Genomic DNA, 16,761 nt, shown 5'->3' on the forward strand with positions numbered 1-16,761 from the left:
TCCAAGCTCCGCGGGCGGCAGCTCGGGGAGCATCCCTGACAGGGCTTCGGCTTGGGAGAAGCGCCCCGAGAGGCAGTGCAGCTCGGCCCAAACATTTCGAAATGTTCTACTTTCATCAGGGAACGTATCCCTTGCACTTGGCAGGGAGGCCAGTCCCAGCGAGCCTTTCCCGGGGCGGCTCCGCCAAGGGCCACCCCGGCGCCGGCCCCCTCAAAGGCCGCCCGGGGCCGCTCCGTCCCCTCCTGCCCGGCTCCTGCCCACAGTCAAGATGGCGGCGCGGGGACCGCGGCGGAGCGCAGCCGCCCTGCCCTGCTCCGCGCGCCGCCACGTGACGCGTTCAAGCGCGCCGCGCGAGCCCCGCGCGCAGGGGAGGGCAGGGAGCGCGCGGGCCATCAGGTGACACCCCCCCCACCCCCGGCGGCGGCGCGCGCACGTCACCGCCCGGGACACGGGGACCGGGACACGGACACGGCCGGGGAGCCCGGGAACCCGGGAGGGAGTGGGGCTTAACTGCGGGGTCGGCAGCGCGGGGGGCGGGAGGCGGCCCAGGCGGCCGGGCAGGGTGACGCGCAGCCTCTGCGGTGCGGGGATCGACCCGCGGGGCGCGGCGCGGGGAGGCTCGTCCGCGCACCGCGAGTGTCGGGCACGCCGCGGCCTCGCTGTCCAGCCCTGCCGAGGCAATCCCCGCCCGGCCCCGGGGCTGCTCAGCCGGTGTGGCCGCTCCAAGGGCAGCAGCCGCTCGTCGCACCCCGCGTGAGGCTCTTGGGGCTCCGGCCGTGGGGACCCGCCACAGCACGGACACCCAGCAGCGCTCTCTGGGCTGTCTCCTTAAAGCCTCGAGAAACAGCTCCTGCTTCGTTTGCCACGGTGATGAGGCCACCAGTGCCTTTGGATTATTCGAGTGATATGCAGGGACCGCTGCTGGCCTTGATACAAAAACTGTAGATGTTGAACATCTCGACATGTCAGTGAATTCGAAGGCTGACAAGCACGCTGATCTCGCAACCCAGTTAGCCTTCCACAGGGTACATTTTATTCAAAAAAAAAGTAAAGCTGTACCATATGCATTAGAGGAAACGGTCACAAGTGACATAAAGATACCAGAATACAGAATGATTCTGTTGTTCTCCCTCTCTAGCTAATTCAGCTTTCCTTTCCCATAAAGGGCTTCTTCATTCATGGCTTGGGCCAGGCACTCATAGGATGGACCATCAGCTCTCCTGCAGGCACTGAAGTGACTTCACAAACACTGGCTGTGAACGAAGGTCCTCGCACAGGTGGCACGTCTTCTCAGGTAAGGGCTCCATGTCAGCAGAGCACCCCAGTGCAGCTGTCCAGTGTAGATCTGGAGGGAGGGGAAGAGTCTGGCCACTGGCATTACTGTTACTGTAATTTACTGGGACTAAGTTCCAACAAAAGCCTTATTTTCATTTCAGAGCATTAAGCAGTTAATTGTGTTAACAAGCGCAGTGACCTCAGCTTGCTTTCCCATAGTAACCACACTGTGAAAGTCCTTTCAGAGACTTCATTAGGAAGATAAACAAAAAATGGAAGCAGTGAAATTATGTCTGTAAGGTGTTACTTAGCCTGGAAAATTTTCTTTTAGGCCGGCAAAGTTTGAGGAGGTAAATAGTTCAGTGGAGTATAGCCATGGCTGGTTCTCTGTCCTGCCAATCTGGCTTTTGAGAAATTTCCTCTGAGGCTGTATGTCACAGGCTGCACCGAGAGGGCCTTATATCCCTGAGAAACACACTTCCCCAAGCACAGACACATTGAGCAGCATAAGACACGCTTTGTGCTTTCTCAGAACAAGTTTTCAGAGAGCATAGTGAACCATCCCTGTCCCATTACTTGGGCTGCATGAACCTTAGCAAGGTGTTTTAATCAATCCCTCAGCCAGATCAGATTTACCTAAACTTTCTCTAACCTGCTCTGAGAAATATCCAAGGCATATAACACCCATCTCCTTCCACTTGCAGAAACCTCTAGTCACTGGTAGGCAAATTAATGATCTCATAAAAGTTGATATACATCCAAATGGCAGTTCCTCTTAGCTCAAAAACATTTTCCTAAATTGCTCTCCTCAAGTCTGTCTTGTTAATATAAAGTCCAAGGCACAATCAGTCATTCCCATCCCATCACATTGACTATTTGAGAATCATTACTGAAGCTTGACTTGAAAGAGCTGTCCAAAATGATCTAGCTGTATGCAAACATTCCAGATTTTCACTCTTTTTGAGGAAAGTAGATTTGTATAAATAGTAAGCCAACTTTTCTTGAATATAGCATAGGTAGTTATTTTATACAGCAGAAGGATAATGGTAGTTTTAGAGAGATATTATTCCTACATCTGTTTTACCAAAAAAAAAAAAACCCTACATTTGACAGTAACATGTTAGGAAGGAGAATGCAAAAGTGATGGGGATTGCTAGGTTCTCAAGATTTGATAGTAGCTTGGGAAACTCTGTTCAGTTGCTGGTCAAAGTATCTAGCACAGAAAATTAATAACTTTCGCATTCACATTTTGAGAACTGATACCACTTTTCTCTGCCTAAGGTGAGGAAATACACATGCCACGCAGTGTTACGTGGATCAAGTAAGCAGTCCTGATATTTCAAACCAAGCCTGTCTTAATGAGATGACATACAGTGCTCCACTCTTATTCTTTAATAGTAAACCCCAGTGTTTAAAGACTGCCAGAAAAATAACAGGGATTTCCAAGACCTGAAGGTCTCTTATTCTGACAGTGCAAAACTCTGAGGCTGTAGCTGTGAACAGAGCAATAGAAGTATCGTTTCTTTATTGTACACTTTTAAAAATAGATTCTGTGCAACATGTTACACAGAGCCCACATTATAACAACTGGAATTGCAGAAGGACTTTCATAGATATATTTGAATCAGCTGACAGCTACTGTAGTGATCTTAAAATCCACATTGCAATTACATCTGGAAGTTTAAAACTATGGTAACATCTTTCCAAGAGAATTGAGCTCTCAGGAGACTGATTTCTCCTGCCTTTGGTTTTTAGATCAATTTGTGTATTGTAAATCGCTCCCACACAAACTGGGCACATAGGATAAGCTCTTCTAGTGAATCTCCCCCTTAACTATTGCAGGTCACCACTAGAAAAAGTGTGGCATTTGAAGGTATGCATAAAGTGTTTCGGTGTCCCAAATTATGTAATTCTAAACTTGTCTGAGTGCCATGGGGTGGTTTTGTTTATATCCTGCTAGCTCTGAAAGTCTCATCTCAGGAAATGCCAAACCTTTTTTGATTCCCATGGAAATGTGGGAATTGTCTGTCAGCAGCCACATGACTGCTCCATGAGTTCTGTGTCAAACAGACCTGGTCATGTCCTAGTGTGGTTGAAATGAGGGAGCTGCACTGCCGGGAGCATGTTGACCTTTGGAAGTTCTCTGGCCAATGACCACATCAGTTTCTCTGTATGCAGGGCCAGTTCTTCCTCAGAAGAACTCAGTGCTTGTACAGGAGTTTGTCCACCCAACAGCTTTATAGACTCCAGTGGGAAGGAATGGTTAAGGAACAGCTTTTCTCCACCCAATGCAGTCCAGGCTCAGTACTGATAGCTGAAGGAGGGCTGTGGGCAGCCCCTTTCTGCCATGGTAGGAGCTCTGTGATTCTTAGAGCTCCCCTGAGTTTTGGGTTATCAAGTGCCCCTTGTTGTAGCTGCATCAACTGTAGAATGGCTCATTTACCAAGCACAACAACGGGCTCCTGTTTGGGCAGGATTCCACTGGCAGTCTGTGCCTGACCTGGAGACCTTTGATATTTTGGCTGGCAGACTAGTCATCTGTGCCCTGCTTGGTATTTCCCTGTAAAATATGCTCTAGGTTGTCCTTTCTTTAGGAGACATTACTCTTCCTCCCACTCGTTCCTGAGTCAAGTCCAAGCATTGCTGCAAATGCTTTTAGCTGGAAGGTCCACCCCTTTCTGTACTGAGAGTGCAAATCCACTACCCATTGCTTCCTCAGCGGACAACACAGTGTTCCAGCTCAGAAGGTGTCCCTGAGCCCCTGCAGCTGGACACATCTGCATTTCCAGCTTTGCTTCCCAGAGGTGACATTTTAAACGTACAGTACAGCTGCATACCTCCAGCATCAACACAATCAGAAGAGGCCCAAGATGTTGGGCTGCTTTGGGCTGGTATTTCCAGTGGATCCTCATACTGCTACTTTTTATGGATGTTTTTGCCTGCTGTTACTCAGAGACGACAAGACGTTGGAGGCGTTTGTGAATTGTTCTGATCAGAAGATCACACTCGCCTATACCTGCATTTTGATCTTGATATTTTGATCTACTTCTTGCCTTTAAAATTACATGGAGTTTTCTTTTTCCTCCTCTTTTTTAGAGAAAAAGGTTTAGAGAGACATGGAGCTTGAAAGAATCATTCGAGACACACTGACACACTTCATCCAGTCCCACATCCCTGCAGCAGATCTCAGGTATGTTGAGATAGGCAGATCCAATATCATTGTTCCAGCTTGAACTCTGCATTAATTGTCCCTCTGTGCATTATATTGAACTCTGCAGCTTTCCCGTACTTTGTGTTGCTTTTCTTTAAGCCAGATCCAGGATGGAGGTAATTTGCACAGGCTCTGAGAGGAATGCTTGAACAGCTATAGTTTAGCATTGCAATCTAGCAATGTCATTTCTTTGATGACCAAGATGATTAATTTCCTGTCCAGTAATACCCATTAGAATATGGGATTTCCTTCATTCCACAGTGCTCCCAAAGGGCTTTCTGAGCAGGATAATGCTATGTCAGGGCTCTCCTATTTTGAACTCTGTCTACATGCAGAGATGCAGCTGCCTTGAGGCTGGAACACAGCAGCTAGTTTTGCAGCTGGTGCCAGTAGTGACACAAGTATGGAGAGCAGCAAGCAGAGAACACTGCATCCCACAGAGATTGTAGCTTGACAGCATATGATGACCTCACCTGAAACGCCAGTCAGCATAGTCAGTCAGTCAAGGGTTTGAGCACTTGGAATATTTTGGTTAGCTCAGCTGAAGCACCTACAGGAGCCTCTGGGCACACTGGGTCTTTCATTCAGTGCTGCCCAGGAGGCAGAACTGCATGCAGTATTTTATCTGTTAATGCTTCCCACTCAACCACTGGCCACCTGCTACCTGGCTTTACTGGTGGTATATGCCCATAAGATACACTCCACATAGGTCCTTCTGCTGCCATATTAAACAGACAGGAGGTTAGGGGGAATGGGGATGTTGAGAGAAGAAAAACCGGGCCTGTTGACACTGCTGCCATGTCCTGTCTTCTCTCTGTCTCCAGTGGGATGGATGATGTTTTCTTCTCTTATATCACGGGTGTCCTGGAGGAGCTGGGCTCACCAGAGTCCTCTGAGGAGAATTTTGACATGGACACCTTTGTGGAAATGATGGAGGCATATATCCCTGGATTTGCAGAAATCCACAGGTATGTAACTGTTGCTGCTTTTTATGTGCATGTCACACACTGAGGGCCTGGACCCAGGCTCCTCAGTACCATAAATTCTTCTGTTATACCCAGTCAAAGATGTATTAGTACCAAACCTGTGCAATTAAGTCAGTCTTTGCCTGAATACACAGATGCTAATCCCAGTATAGTTTGCAAGTAGGTCCTTGGCCATCTGAAATACCAGTTGATTTTATTGGGCTTCCCATCAAGCCTTGTCTTTCTATAAAAAGGTCGCCAAGTAGGACTGGCTAGTGCTTTTGTTTCTCACACTAATAATACAGCTTCTGTCTCTTGCAGTGGGGATGTTTGCGAAATGATGTTCTCCCTCTCAGAAAGGCTTGGTGAAGCTCGCAACAAAGGTGAGTTACACAAACTATTTCAGCACAAGAAGGTATATTCTGTACATGTTTTCAGTCTTCATATTTGGAGTTGAGCAATGTCACAGGATAAAATACAATCTTGTTTGCCACAGTTAAGATCTCATAAGGTAGCCGGAATTGATTGACAGGGGTTTTTTTCAATGTTCAGTCAGGTTTTTGATGTCAACACATGGGAGGATGGAGTCATATGGAATACTGTCCAAGACATACTGGAGTGAAAAACACATGATCAGTTCTCCAAATACCTCTGTTGAGATCAAATCCAGAGTAACAAGGAAGAAATAGCAGACACAGGGCTGCTTGTTGAAATTATGCTGTAGGTTAATTCTGAAAGTGAGGATTTTTGCCTGCCTCTGATACCCATCTGCCTAAGTGGCACTACCACTGAGCAGCCTTTATCAGGTGCATCATCAGAAAAAGTATCCAGCTGAATACATGTATCACATCTAGACTTAGCATCCTCAAAGCTCACTTCCCATTCATCCATGGACCCTGGCACAGATGCAATATGAGTGATGTGCTCTGTCGTGCACAAGACTACACTATGCCAATGACCCTTTCTAACCTCAGCATTCACAGATCAGCTGGACTGCTCTATCAGGTGCTTCCCACTAAAGAACAGACAGGTTGAAGTGCCTGGATATTAAGCCTTCCAGGACATACAAGTCTGGGTTTTGCTTGTCTAGTAACATCTTTGCTGTCTTGCCAGAAGGGTACACAGTGTAGAACAGACAGTCCTGTCTTTTATCTTACTTGCTGCTTTCTTGAACTAGGCAAAATCTACTGTTCTGCTCTGGTATCCTGCATCCTACCTTTTGAGGATCCTGATGTAGCCAGAGCATGGAAGGAAAGCACCATTCCAGTCTTAGATAGGACAGAGAAAATGTGAAATGATTCTTCTTGCAGTGACAAAAAAACAGCCTGTAAAAAAGAGATGCATCAGAGTAACCTGATCACAGGATCTGCTGGCTTGCGTGCAGTCTGGGGACTACTGCAGTGTATTCCCAAATTTAAAATCAAACCCACACCTTATTTCAAAGATAGAGCAAACACCAGGGAATTCTTAAAAAATGTAAGGAAAATACCTTAAGTATCCACAACCAAAGCACTAGAGAACCAAGAATAGAAAGGTAGAATTGAATTTGCAAGCAGCCCATGCCCTCTACAGCCTGGAAATGCAGAAGTCGGGCACTCCAGCACGTGTTAGCACTGCCTTCCTGCAGGTCAGTGTGAGCAGAGCTGCAACTGTCCTCGCTGAGGGCAGAAGGAACAGTAGTGCTTCCAAGTCTTGTCACGTAAGAGATTTGCTTTGGCACATGATTCACTAGCAATCTAATGCCAACAGAAAGCACAAAGCTCTAACCTTAGTGGGACTGTTCCTCAGGAGATATCAATGTGTCTTTAAGAAAAACCTGGCCAAAAGGCTGTGGAAAGCAGGAGTGAAGCACCCTCTGAAGACCTCACCAAGGGCCAGGAGCCTGGAGCTGGAGCCTGCAACGGGGAAAGGCTGTGCACTGTAACAGACGGAGCCAGGGCCCAGGTATGAGTACCCTGCAGAGGAGCAGGAATACTGGGGACAGTCACAGAGCACTAGGCTACCAGCACCAGGCTACCAGAGGGCATTTTCCAGCTCTGGAAGGAACCACAGCATAGGCGGTGACCAGGCATCACCGTGTCTGTGATCTCCTGATTGTATGGCCTAAACAAGACTGTGTCAGAAAATTATGCGCTGACAGAAGACTACGAGCCAATGCTCTGGCTCATCCTTTCCATCTGCTGCAAAGGATGAGCCAGAGCAGTGGCACTGAGAGCCTGTCCCAGTGCCCTCAGAGATCCCACAGCACTACAGCACCTGGCGTATATCTCCCACCTTCCTCCCCTATGCTCTGTTTGCTCTTTCTCCAGTACTGATCTATTCCTGCTCTGCAGCATTCTGTATCCACAACTTTCTAGAAAATGCTGCTATGGCGATTCCTTCTGCTGTAGCCTCAGGTCAGTGTTTAGCAGCTCCTTCCTTTTCTGATCAAAGCACACACAACTTCACAAGGTGTGCAGGACTTCAGGCATTTGCACCACAGTGTCCAGAAAGCTCGCTCCTAAGGAGACACATAGCATGGCCACACAGATGAGTCAGTTCACATCAGCCCTACTTGAAAGTAAGTTGAAACAGAGGGAGGAGATTAAGGAAGAATAATGGTTTGTCTTTCCAAGGATACATTTCCCTGTTAGCTTCAGGAATGGGATTTAGTGACATTTGTAAGGAGAGAGAGCCTTCAGCAAAAGGCAGGCTGAATTTCCTGACAGTGAAAAACCAGAGGCTCTAGCCCTCTACTCACTGCATCCTCAACTTACCACTGTCTCTTGCTCCAACTAGGAAGACGATGACTTGAAGGATGGGTTGGAGCTGCTACTGGAGATGTTCCCAGCCTGTACCGTGAGCCAGGCAGAAAAGGCTCTTGCCATGGCCTTGGGGAACTTGGAGGAGGCAGTGCAGTTAATTGTGGAGGAGAAGGTGGAAATTGGCCCATCAGGTGTGAGTGTGAAGGTACTGTACTCTGACCTGGGTGGCAGTGGGCCAAGGAGCAGAGCAGAGCTCAGGGACACACAGGCATCACAGCTGTCTCCCACAAGCAAGAGCTTTGACTGCACAATGAGCCAGGAGGATCACCCAGAATAACAGCCCCTCTCCCTCCCTTGGCTCTCTTAGTATTAGGCTGTGCCCACAACCAAGCTAGCAGCCCAGTGGAGGTATGGCTGGCACTGCTTTCCCGGAGAGGCTGGAGTGCTCCACCAGCAGCTGGGCTCACCAAGCTAGCAGGGGGAAACTGTATGCTCCAAGTGTTGTGCTGTTCATACACCCATCTTGTCTCCTCCCAGGAACTGGCACGGCCCCGCAGAACACCCAACCATGAGGAACTAAAACAGGTTATCCTACAGAAGTAAGTACCCAACAGCAAAGAACCCCTCATTTTGCTCTCAGTAAAGGAGGAGGTGGCAGTTTGGGGAACAATGTGGTCTATAAAGAACTTAGGCTGCAAGATGCTTAGTTAAGGAGGCTGTGAAACTGATTCGGGTAAAGCTGAACACATCTAAACACAAATACAATCATCATCTGGAGGGGAAAAAAAACCAACAACCAACAACTACAAAAAAAACAAACCAAACCAACAAAAAACCAAAGCAAACAGATTTGGTATTTTTAGAGCTCTAGCACAGAAACAGATTATCTGTACCAGCTGGGTCACAACACTGGCTGTGTGTGAGGTTTCAGCCTCCTGCAGATATAGTGTAAATCACAGTACTGTTGGCTGAGGTCCTGGTTAAAGTTTCAAGGCACAAACATCATGCTGCAGCTCAGGTAACAAACACATGGTGATTTGTAGAACTACAGCGTTTGTAGAACTCATTCATACCTCTATCCTTGGAGACAGTCCAAACAAGGCTAAAGATATCTTTAAGAGGCTGTCTGTACAACAACACTGAGAAGATTAAATCTCAGTTGCTGAAGGTGAAAATTCAGTGCATTTAAAGAAACCTCTCTGAAGTCCCCCTGTAGGCTTCTTGAGAATGAAAGTATCTATAGATTGGTTTACCTATATTTATTTCTAAAAGCATTTAAATCTCAGTAAGAGAACCCACACTGTGGTTTCATCGATCTGCTTTAAGATCTCAGCTTTCATGAGCAGGCAGCTTCCACACATCTATCCAGCCACATCTTTTCCACCACTTTACATTCTCCCCAGTGACAGAATAACCAATTGGTGGGCTAGGAAGATAACGCAAGGCAGAACAGCATCCAGGCAGAAGTAGTAATCTCTGTCTTTGCCCACCTCCTGTCCAGGCTCACGTCGGTGACAGGCGAGGGAACAAAAAAGCACCAGCTGCTTGTTATGTTTCTGAGAACTTCAGTTTAATGACATTTTGGCAACATCCTGTACTTTAAAACATCACTCAAGCACAGGTACAGAGAGCAGATCGCCATAGCTGAAGATACACATGAGCAACTATACTAACTACTGAGGGAGCAGTCATGGTCAGCTGTGCTAAACCAGCACCAAAATCTCAGAGAGTAGCAACTCAGCAGTACAGCAAGCAAATGCTTGGACCCTGATGTTTCAGTCACGTAGGAAATGAGGTGATGCTTTTATGAAGTTGCTTCCAGCACAGGCCTGTTTCATAGTCAAGTATGAGATGGAGTGTGAAAGAAACACCATCGTTCAGAGCAGAAGCAGACAGATTGGTCCTCTAATCTCACCTGTCTCCTTTGGCTGCCATCACTTGGACTGAGAAGGAGCAAAGCTGCCCTAATGGGAGAGCACACCTGACCTCAGCACTTCTCTCAGTTCTGCAGTGGCTATCAGCATTCTCAGACACCTGAGTTTTCAATACCTTTCACATATAGCCAAGGATGCTACTCCAGGAGAATCCTGCTGGATTCTCACCAGAAGGATGACACTTCTGCCCATTTCATCCACTTGGGAACATCAAGTGCTCTTTGCTGCAGTCTGGTCACATAGGACACATTGCACAGCCACAAACCATCCAGGGGAGAAGGGATAAAGGCAACATAGCAGTGTTTACTAAATGCTTCTTGTGTTTCAGATACATGATGGTGGATAGTGCAGATGATCAGAAAACACATCGGCCAGCTCCACCCAAAGAGGTAAGCAGAGCAGTCTCAGCTCACCAGCAGTTTGAATGTTTAAAAAAATCAGGGTGCAAATCCAAAAAGCAAGAGGGCAGCCAAAGGCAGGACCATTCACAGAACCTCTTACTCAAAGAGAGAAGATTAGCTTAGCTCAGGTGCTGCAGGGTCTGTCAGTTCCTGCCATTCCTGACTACCGTGGCTCTTGCTCCCCCCCATCAGACAACATCCTTTCCAATTTTGGCCAAGATTCCCAGCACAGATGATGGTAAAGCAGCCCACCCACCTCCCAGAGTGCAGTTCTACTTCTGCTTGCCCCTTGCCTTTCTCGAGCAGTGTGGCTGTCCATCCACTTGGTGTTAATGTCTTTCCTCGCCAGGCTCCCAAGAAGTTGATCCGCTATATCGATAACCAGGTGGTGAGTACAAAAGGAGAGAGGTACAAAGACATCAAGAAGCCTGAGAGTGAAGAGATGAAAAGAACCTATATCAGCCTAAAACCAGCCAGGAAGTACAAGTTCCACTGACAGCCAGGTTCTCCTGCTCTTCAGCCTTCCACCTCACTGGCCAGGCATGGCAGGATGGACTGTGGTGCTAGGAATGAGGGACTCCTCCACCTGCCACTAACTTGAACTAACCTGGGAGCCAGGACACTGTTTTCAGCTTCCTCAACTAACCTGGTTGACAAGGAGGAGACTTCTCTCCTTGTGTAGCTATCCCTCTGCCCCCAGGGGCACACTGCACTGGCTCTCTGGGGCCTGGGCATTCTCTGCTATATATTGCATGGGACATTTTTAGATCTGAGATGTGGCTTGTGCTTTTGCAGCAATCTTTTTAACAAGTCTCTGTGCACTGTTGCTTTGAGTGCCAGTATTAATAAAGATGATGTGAGTTGGTGTGTAGTTCTGCCAGAGCATGCACATGCTTTACAGACGCTATCTCCAATCCCTCCTAGGGTCAAAGATAGAATCAGGGTCATCCTCTCTTCCCCTCATTACTCTCACCACAAGATGTGGCTGCTGTTTGATTAACTGCCTAGCGGATAACAAGGGCTGAGGCTGAACTCCAGAGCTATACTCTCCCTGCCAACATAACCTGCAGCTCTCCACAAACTTCAGCTGACAGAAGAGCCAGTGCTCCTGCCATTTCTTACCACGATTGAGTGCCAAATTTCCAGCCATGCCACACGGAGCAAGATACAGTAGCAGGCCTGGGCACTACTAAAATGTTAAGTCAGAAGCTGGAAGAAACAAATGACAATGACCAACTGCTTTCAGTGACAGCACAGCTAGGTTTGGTGCGTTTCTGTCAGTGAAACTGTAGGTAGGAGCATCTCCCACCTTGCCCCAGCCTAAACCAGCACCCTAGGCCTGGACAGACACACTGCCTGCGCTGGGGCCATGCCAGTCCTTTGGTGCTAGGCTGGCCAGTGGCCACAGGCTGGAGCTAGGCTTACTGCCCTCCTCCCAGAGCCCAGAGGGGCCTGCCCTCTCCCAAGAGGAAGGCTGGTAGCTGTTCTCTTTTCTGCTCCAGCTGGTCTGGTTTGTTCCACAGCTCTGCTGGCATGCCGTGTACACCCACCCCAGGGGACAGTCCCCATCACACGCTCCCCTGCTCTCTGGACAGCTGCCGCTTAGAGATTTAAAATACAACAAATAGTAAATCCTATCTATTAGCTGGCCTGGCCAAGGCCTGTTCAGCACCATGGTGTTCCTGCAAGTCAAGCGCTCTCTCCATGCCACTGCAGAGGGAGTTACTTTCCCCAGAGGCATCAATGAAGCCTATTCATGAACACTCAGTGGCTGCTAAACAGCCCCAGAGGAAAGAGTGAGCCCCACTCAGGCCAGCCTCACCAATGGGACCGACCTCTCCCTCTGCACGTCTCCACAGCAGCCAGTTCCGGCATCCTTCCGGGTTCCCAGCGTTGCATCAGTCCCCCCCTCCCCAGCAGCAGCAGTTCTAGATCTGAAGGTTGATGAAAGGGGCGAAGCCAACCACATCCTCCAGGAGAATAAGAGCCCTCTGCAGTGGAGGCTCCACATCCAGCTCCACCCCACGGCTTCGGAGGATGCTCAAGCTGGACTCAGCCACGTTGTGGCAATGCTTGACCTTCAGCGAGCGCAGCTTGGGACAGTACTCAGCCAGGACACTGCCAAGAAAGAGAGCACATGCAAGTTGCAAGTCAGGATTCATAAGTGCACCATTCATGCTCTACTCTACTCCCAGCAGCCCAGCGTTCATGACTGTACCATACATGCACCATCCTTTGGGAGCAGCACCCTGGCAGTCTGAGAGAAAGTCAAGGGACATGGCTGGATCCCAGACCTACCCTCCATAATATGCTGGGAAACTTGCTGTCAATAGCACACAGTGTCTCTCCTGAAGGGCCTGCAAGTGGCTTCTCTCCCAGACTGAGCTCTCATTGCTTTCAGCATGAAGATAACCTGCCTTTCCTCTCTGGTTCTCTTCCTCTCCCTACCCCAGTCACCTGCCATCCCCACATTGCTCAGTACCTGATGGAGTTATTCTTGACTCGCAGACACCCTGTGAGGTCCAAGTGCTCCAGCTCGGGGCAGCACTTGGCAGTCTCCTCGACTGCCACGTCGCCCACATTGGCATTGACAGCCAGCGACAGAGACTTGAGCCTGCTGCACTTCTGCACCAGGTAACAGATGGCCTCATCCTTCAGCTGGCGGCAGGCTGTCAGGTCCACAGCCTCCAGGGCCTTGCAGTGGTCAGCCAGGCTGCGCAGGGCCAGGCTGTCCACCCAGTCGCACTGAGCCAGGGACAGCTGGCGCAGGTTGGGGCAGCTCAGCGAGATGGTCACCAGCGCGTGGCGGCTGAGCTGGACACAGCCCTTCAGCTGGATCTGGTGGAGGTGGTGGTTCTGCTCGATGACTGGGAGCAGCTCGCAGTCCGTCAGCCAGTTGGAGCAGTCCTGGAGCGCCAGCTGCTGCAGTACTTTGTTGTCCTTCAACAGGTTAACAAAAGCAGCTCGAGGGATGGCAGGTCTGATCTGTGTGGGGAACCCAGGAAGAGTTAGGCACCTCCCCAGCATTTCACATCAGCCTGATCCTCACCAAATACCCTCTCCCCTCCTTTCTTCCACTGTGACAGTGGTGACCAAAGCCACTCTCTGTCCTCATCCTGGGGCAAACCCTACCATCAGACTCTCCTCACATCATGCCAAGGCTACTGCCATAAGCTAGGAAGATGCTCTGGCTTCCCCATCCCACATCATCACTCCTGCATTTATATACTTGTGGTGAGCTCCACATGTCTGCTCCCCAAAAATCTCTTCGCTAGACCACTCTGTGTCCTCACAGAACAGCAGCTACTCCTGTCTTTCCCACTCCTAGGTAGTGTCTCCTAGAGCCAGCACAAGCTTTCCCCAATGACCAGGCACAGAGTTACCCCCCATCAGACCCACCCTATTGCACAACCTCTGTGAGGACCAACAGGCCGTGCCACTCCAGAGCTGGCTTGTGTTTCTGCCAGCCAGTGCCCCATAATGGCCTAGGTGGAATTTCCAGGCTTACTCCTCCCAGGGCCTCTTGCTAAAGACACTGGCATTGCTGGGCCCTGAATCACTACCTCTCCTCCCTGAGCCCATCTGTCCAGTCTGACACCTAAGCCATTAACCCAAGCTCCTGAGAAGAAACTACCCTCCTTGCCCGGGGGTTCTTCTCCCCACATAGATGCTCCCCTGTTAGTTCCAAAGCAGTAGGACATCTGTGTCCTCCCCCAGCCTCAGAGCCATCCAATACCTGGCTTGAGTCAAAGCAGCGCATATTGGCCAGGTACAGCTGGATGAGAGACTGGAATGACTTGCTGACCCTCTGCAGGCTCAGGAGCTGCTGCAGTGGCAGATGACAGAGAACATGTGGAAGCAAGATGTCTTCCCAGGGTAGGTCCAGGAGGCATCGCCTGGTGGGGGTCAAACTCATCCTCAGACACCAGAGAGCCAGGCCACTGCGGGAGCTGGGCTAGATCACCTCACACCTACTGCCGGGTGCCTCTAGGAGGAACAGCCAGAAAGAAAGACTCAGCGACGTTTCCCACAATCAGCCCACAGGGTAAAGTCCCTTGGCGATCCATCAGCAGGGCATGTGCCTGCCACCTGCGTCACCTCCTCCCCAGCCGGGGACGTTCACTGCTCAGGCATCCGAGTCCACCTGCCCGCACTGCCCTCCAGGAGTCCTCGGGTAGGGCTTTCTACCAGCCACTGATGGAGTCCCTGTCCCTCAGCGAAGCAGCAGGAGGCTGCTGCAGCATCACCGCACTGCTCGCAGGGTAGCTGTGCCCGGCTTTCACATCTGAGCGTCGCTCTATTCGGCAGCTAGTCCCCGGCATCCAGTGCCGGGCCACTCGGGCGCCCTGCGAGGGGGAGAGACCAGGTCCCCGTTCCTTCCCGCGGGGAGCAACAAGGCTCCGGAGTCCCCCCACGGTGTCCCCCCGAGGAGCGGGCACTCGGCACCTCTCCGGCGATGAGGCCTCGGGCCGCGAGAGGAACCGGCAGAGGGGTCCTGGCAGTCCGGGGCCTCCCGAGCTGCGGCTGGAGGACGGTTAGACTCGGCCCAACAGCACCCGCAGCTGGGGGAGCCTCGCCCGCGGCCGTTTCTGCCCCGCCGCCCCACGGGGCCCCACTCGGCCCCAGAGTCGCCCCCGAGCTGCCCTGCCGCCGCGGCTGCGGGAGACACGCCGGGGCCTGGACACCGCCCCACTCCCCGCCGCAGAGCCCCGTGGCAAGGCGGCAGCGCAGCGCAGCGCAGCGCAGCCCAGCCCAGCCCAGCCCAGTCCTGTCCTGTCCTGTCCTGTCCTGTCCTGTCCTGACCTGTCCTGCCCAATCCTGTCCTGTCCCCGGTACCTGCGACCCCGGCGAAGCTCCCCGGGCCCGTCCATCCCGCCGCGCCGTACCCGCCCGGGACACCGGCGGCCGCCCGTGACGTCACGGCGCCGGGCGGAAGTGCGCGCGCGCCACCGCCCCGCCCCCGGCCCGCGCACCGGCGGCGGCGCGCGCGGTATCGGGGCCGGCCGGGAGGGGCCGGGGAGCGCTCGAGGCTGCCGGGCCGGGGCACCGGGCGGGTGGGGCACGGCGCTCACAGATCCCGTCGGTGTCCCAGCGGCTCCTGCAGGTGGCTCCCAGCGGCACGGCTCGGAGCGCACACCGGCCCTGGTGCCCCGGCTCCCCAGGCGCACCCGCTCCCCCGGGCGCACCGCCTGTCCTAGTTCCTCAGTTATCCCAGTTCCCCAGCGCACACCAGATCCCCAGTGCACACCAGTTCCCTGTGGCCCCAGCTCCCCGGCGCGCACCTGTGGCTGCAGCCCCGCGGCTCCCCCGGTTCCCCCGTGCACACCGCCTGTCCCAGTTCCTCAGCTGTCCCGTCTCCCCAGCGCACACTAGGTCCCCAGCGTACACCAGCAGCCTCCGTTTCCCGTGGCCCCTGTTCCCAGCGCACACGGGCTGTCCCCGTTCCCCACGGCCGCTGTTCCCGGTGCACACCGGCTGTTCTCTGTTCCCGGTGCACACCGGCTGTCCCCGTTCCCCATGGCCGCTGTTCCCGGTGCACACCGGCTGTCCCCGTTCCCCATGGCCGCTGTTCCCGGTGCACACCGGCTGTCCCCGTTCCCCATGGCCGCTGTTCCCGGTGCACACCGGCTGTCCCTGGTCCCCGGTCCCGGTCCCAGTGCACGCCCCAGCCCCGCCGGGCAGGTGGGCGCGCATGCGCATTGCGGCGGCGCTGTCCGTTCAGCACCACGCGGAGCCGGGACCCGCCGGACCCGCCGCTGCCGGTGAGCGACGACCCCGCTCCCGCCAGACCCCCCCGCCCCCGCCAGACCCTCCCGGCCACCCTCCCGGCTCTCTGCTCTCCCAGTGGGCTATGCCACCCCTCGCCCGCCCGCAGGAGCGGCAGGACCCCCGGGGAAAGGCCGGTGCCTGGGGCTTACCGTCCTCACGGCACCCCCGACCGGCGGCCGCTGGCCCCGCTCCCCCGTCGGTACCGGGCTACCCACCCCCCGGGGCCGCCCGCGGCCCGCCCCCCCCCAGCCCGCATCCTCCCGCTTTGCCAGCCTACGCACCCCGCCTCGCTCCCCGCCGGTGCCCCGCCCGCCCCTGCAGCCCTGGGGAGCGAGCGGGGTCCGGCCCTCGCCCGCAGCCCCCGAGGGGAACTGGCCCGGGCTCCTGCCCGCGCGGTTGCCATAACGACTCCGCAGAAACAGACGCTGCTCTTCCCTCCCCGCTGCCGCTTGCGGAGCGGGC

The 16,761-nt window shown here is 52.7% G+C and overlaps 3 protein-coding genes across 14 annotated transcripts in view; 2 read left to right on the forward strand and 1 right to left on the reverse strand.

The window, feature by feature from the left end:
• Positions 1-328: 328 nt before the first annotated feature.
• On the forward strand, positions 329-11,403 carry CUEDC2 (CUE domain containing 2). 3 transcript variants are annotated; one of them, XM_032695625.1, is made up of 10 exons: positions 329-396; positions 1,166-1,294; positions 4,372-4,465; positions 5,311-5,454; positions 5,773-5,834; positions 7,262-7,395; positions 8,230-8,400; positions 8,733-8,794; positions 10,458-10,518; positions 10,880-11,403. In XM_032695625.1, the coding sequence occupies exons 3-10, from the start codon at positions 4,392-4,394 to the stop codon at positions 11,024-11,026; spliced, it is 855 nt and encodes a 284-aa protein (XP_032551516.1). In that variant the 5' UTR covers positions 329-396; positions 1,166-1,294; positions 4,372-4,391; the 3' UTR covers positions 11,027-11,403. The 3 variants fall into 3 exon arrangements, with proteins under 3 accessions (XP_032551516.1, XP_032551517.1, XP_032551518.1); XM_032695626.1 differs by lacking the exon at positions 329-396 and adding an exon at positions 673-1,025; XM_032695627.1 differs by lacking the exon at positions 329-396 and adding an exon at positions 673-867.
• FBXL15 (F-box and leucine rich repeat protein 15) lies at positions 9,744-16,468 on the reverse strand. Of its 6 annotated transcripts, XM_032695620.1 has the most exons (5): positions 15,367-15,465; positions 14,629-14,876; positions 14,267-14,517; positions 13,013-13,515; positions 9,744-12,648 (listed from the first exon to the last, which is right to left on the reverse strand). In XM_032695620.1, the coding sequence occupies exons 3-5, from the start codon at positions 14,444-14,446 to the stop codon at positions 12,459-12,461; spliced, it is 873 nt and encodes a 290-aa protein (XP_032551511.1). In that variant the 5' UTR covers positions 14,447-14,517; positions 14,629-14,876; positions 15,367-15,465; the 3' UTR covers positions 9,744-12,458. The 6 variants fall into 6 exon arrangements, with proteins under 6 accessions (XP_032551511.1, XP_032551514.1, XP_032551513.1 ...); XM_032695623.1 differs by lacking the exons at positions 14,629-14,876; positions 15,367-15,465 and adding an exon at positions 16,449-16,468; XM_032695622.1 differs by lacking the exons at positions 14,629-14,876; positions 15,367-15,465 and adding an exon at positions 15,813-15,833.
• Positions 15,541-16,761, forward strand: part of PSD (pleckstrin and Sec7 domain containing) — a 48,765-nt gene continuing 47,544 nt past the window's right edge. For all 5 annotated transcript variants that reach the window (XM_032695611.1, XM_032695614.1, XM_032695613.1 and 2 more), the window contains exon 1: positions 15,541-16,292. The gene's annotated coding sequence lies outside the window, so the exon portion shown is untranslated. The remainder of the gene's footprint in view (positions 16,293-16,761) is intronic.

This window comes from Chiroxiphia lanceolata, chromosome 8, assembly GCF_009829145.1.
Source record: "Chiroxiphia lanceolata isolate bChiLan1 chromosome 8, bChiLan1.pri, whole genome shotgun sequence".
Taxonomy (NCBI): Eukaryota; Metazoa; Chordata; class Aves; order Passeriformes; family Pipridae; genus Chiroxiphia; species Chiroxiphia lanceolata.

What these genes read in the sequence shown, in the direction of transcription:
- CUEDC2 (XM_032695625.1), top strand. Translation starts at nt 4,392, where the DNA reads ATGGAGCTTGAAAGAATCATTCGAGACACACTGACACACTTCATCCAG. An exon ending in TGGTGAAGCTCGCAACAAAG is followed by an intron (nt 5,835 to 7,261) that starts GTGAGTTACACA and finishes TGTGTCTTTAAG; the next exon opens with AAAAACCTGGCCAAAAGGCT. An exon ending in CATCAGGTGTGAGTGTGAAG is followed by an intron (nt 8,401 to 8,732) that starts GTACTGTACTCT and finishes GTCTCCTCCCAG; the next exon opens with GAACTGGCACGGCCCCGCAG.
- FBXL15 (XM_032695623.1), bottom strand. Translation starts at nt 14,446, where the DNA reads ATGAGTTTGACCCCCACCAGGCGATGCCTCCTGGACCTACCCTGGGAA. An exon ending in GCTGCTTTGACTCAAGCCAG is followed by an intron (nt 13,516 to 14,266) that starts GTATTGGATGGC and finishes TTCCCCACACAG; the next exon opens with ATCAGACCTGCCATCCCTCG. An exon ending in GTCAAGAATAACTCCATCAG is followed by an intron (nt 12,649 to 13,012) that starts GTACTGAGCAAT and finishes CTTTCTTGGCAG; the next exon opens with TGTCCTGGCTGAGTACTGTC.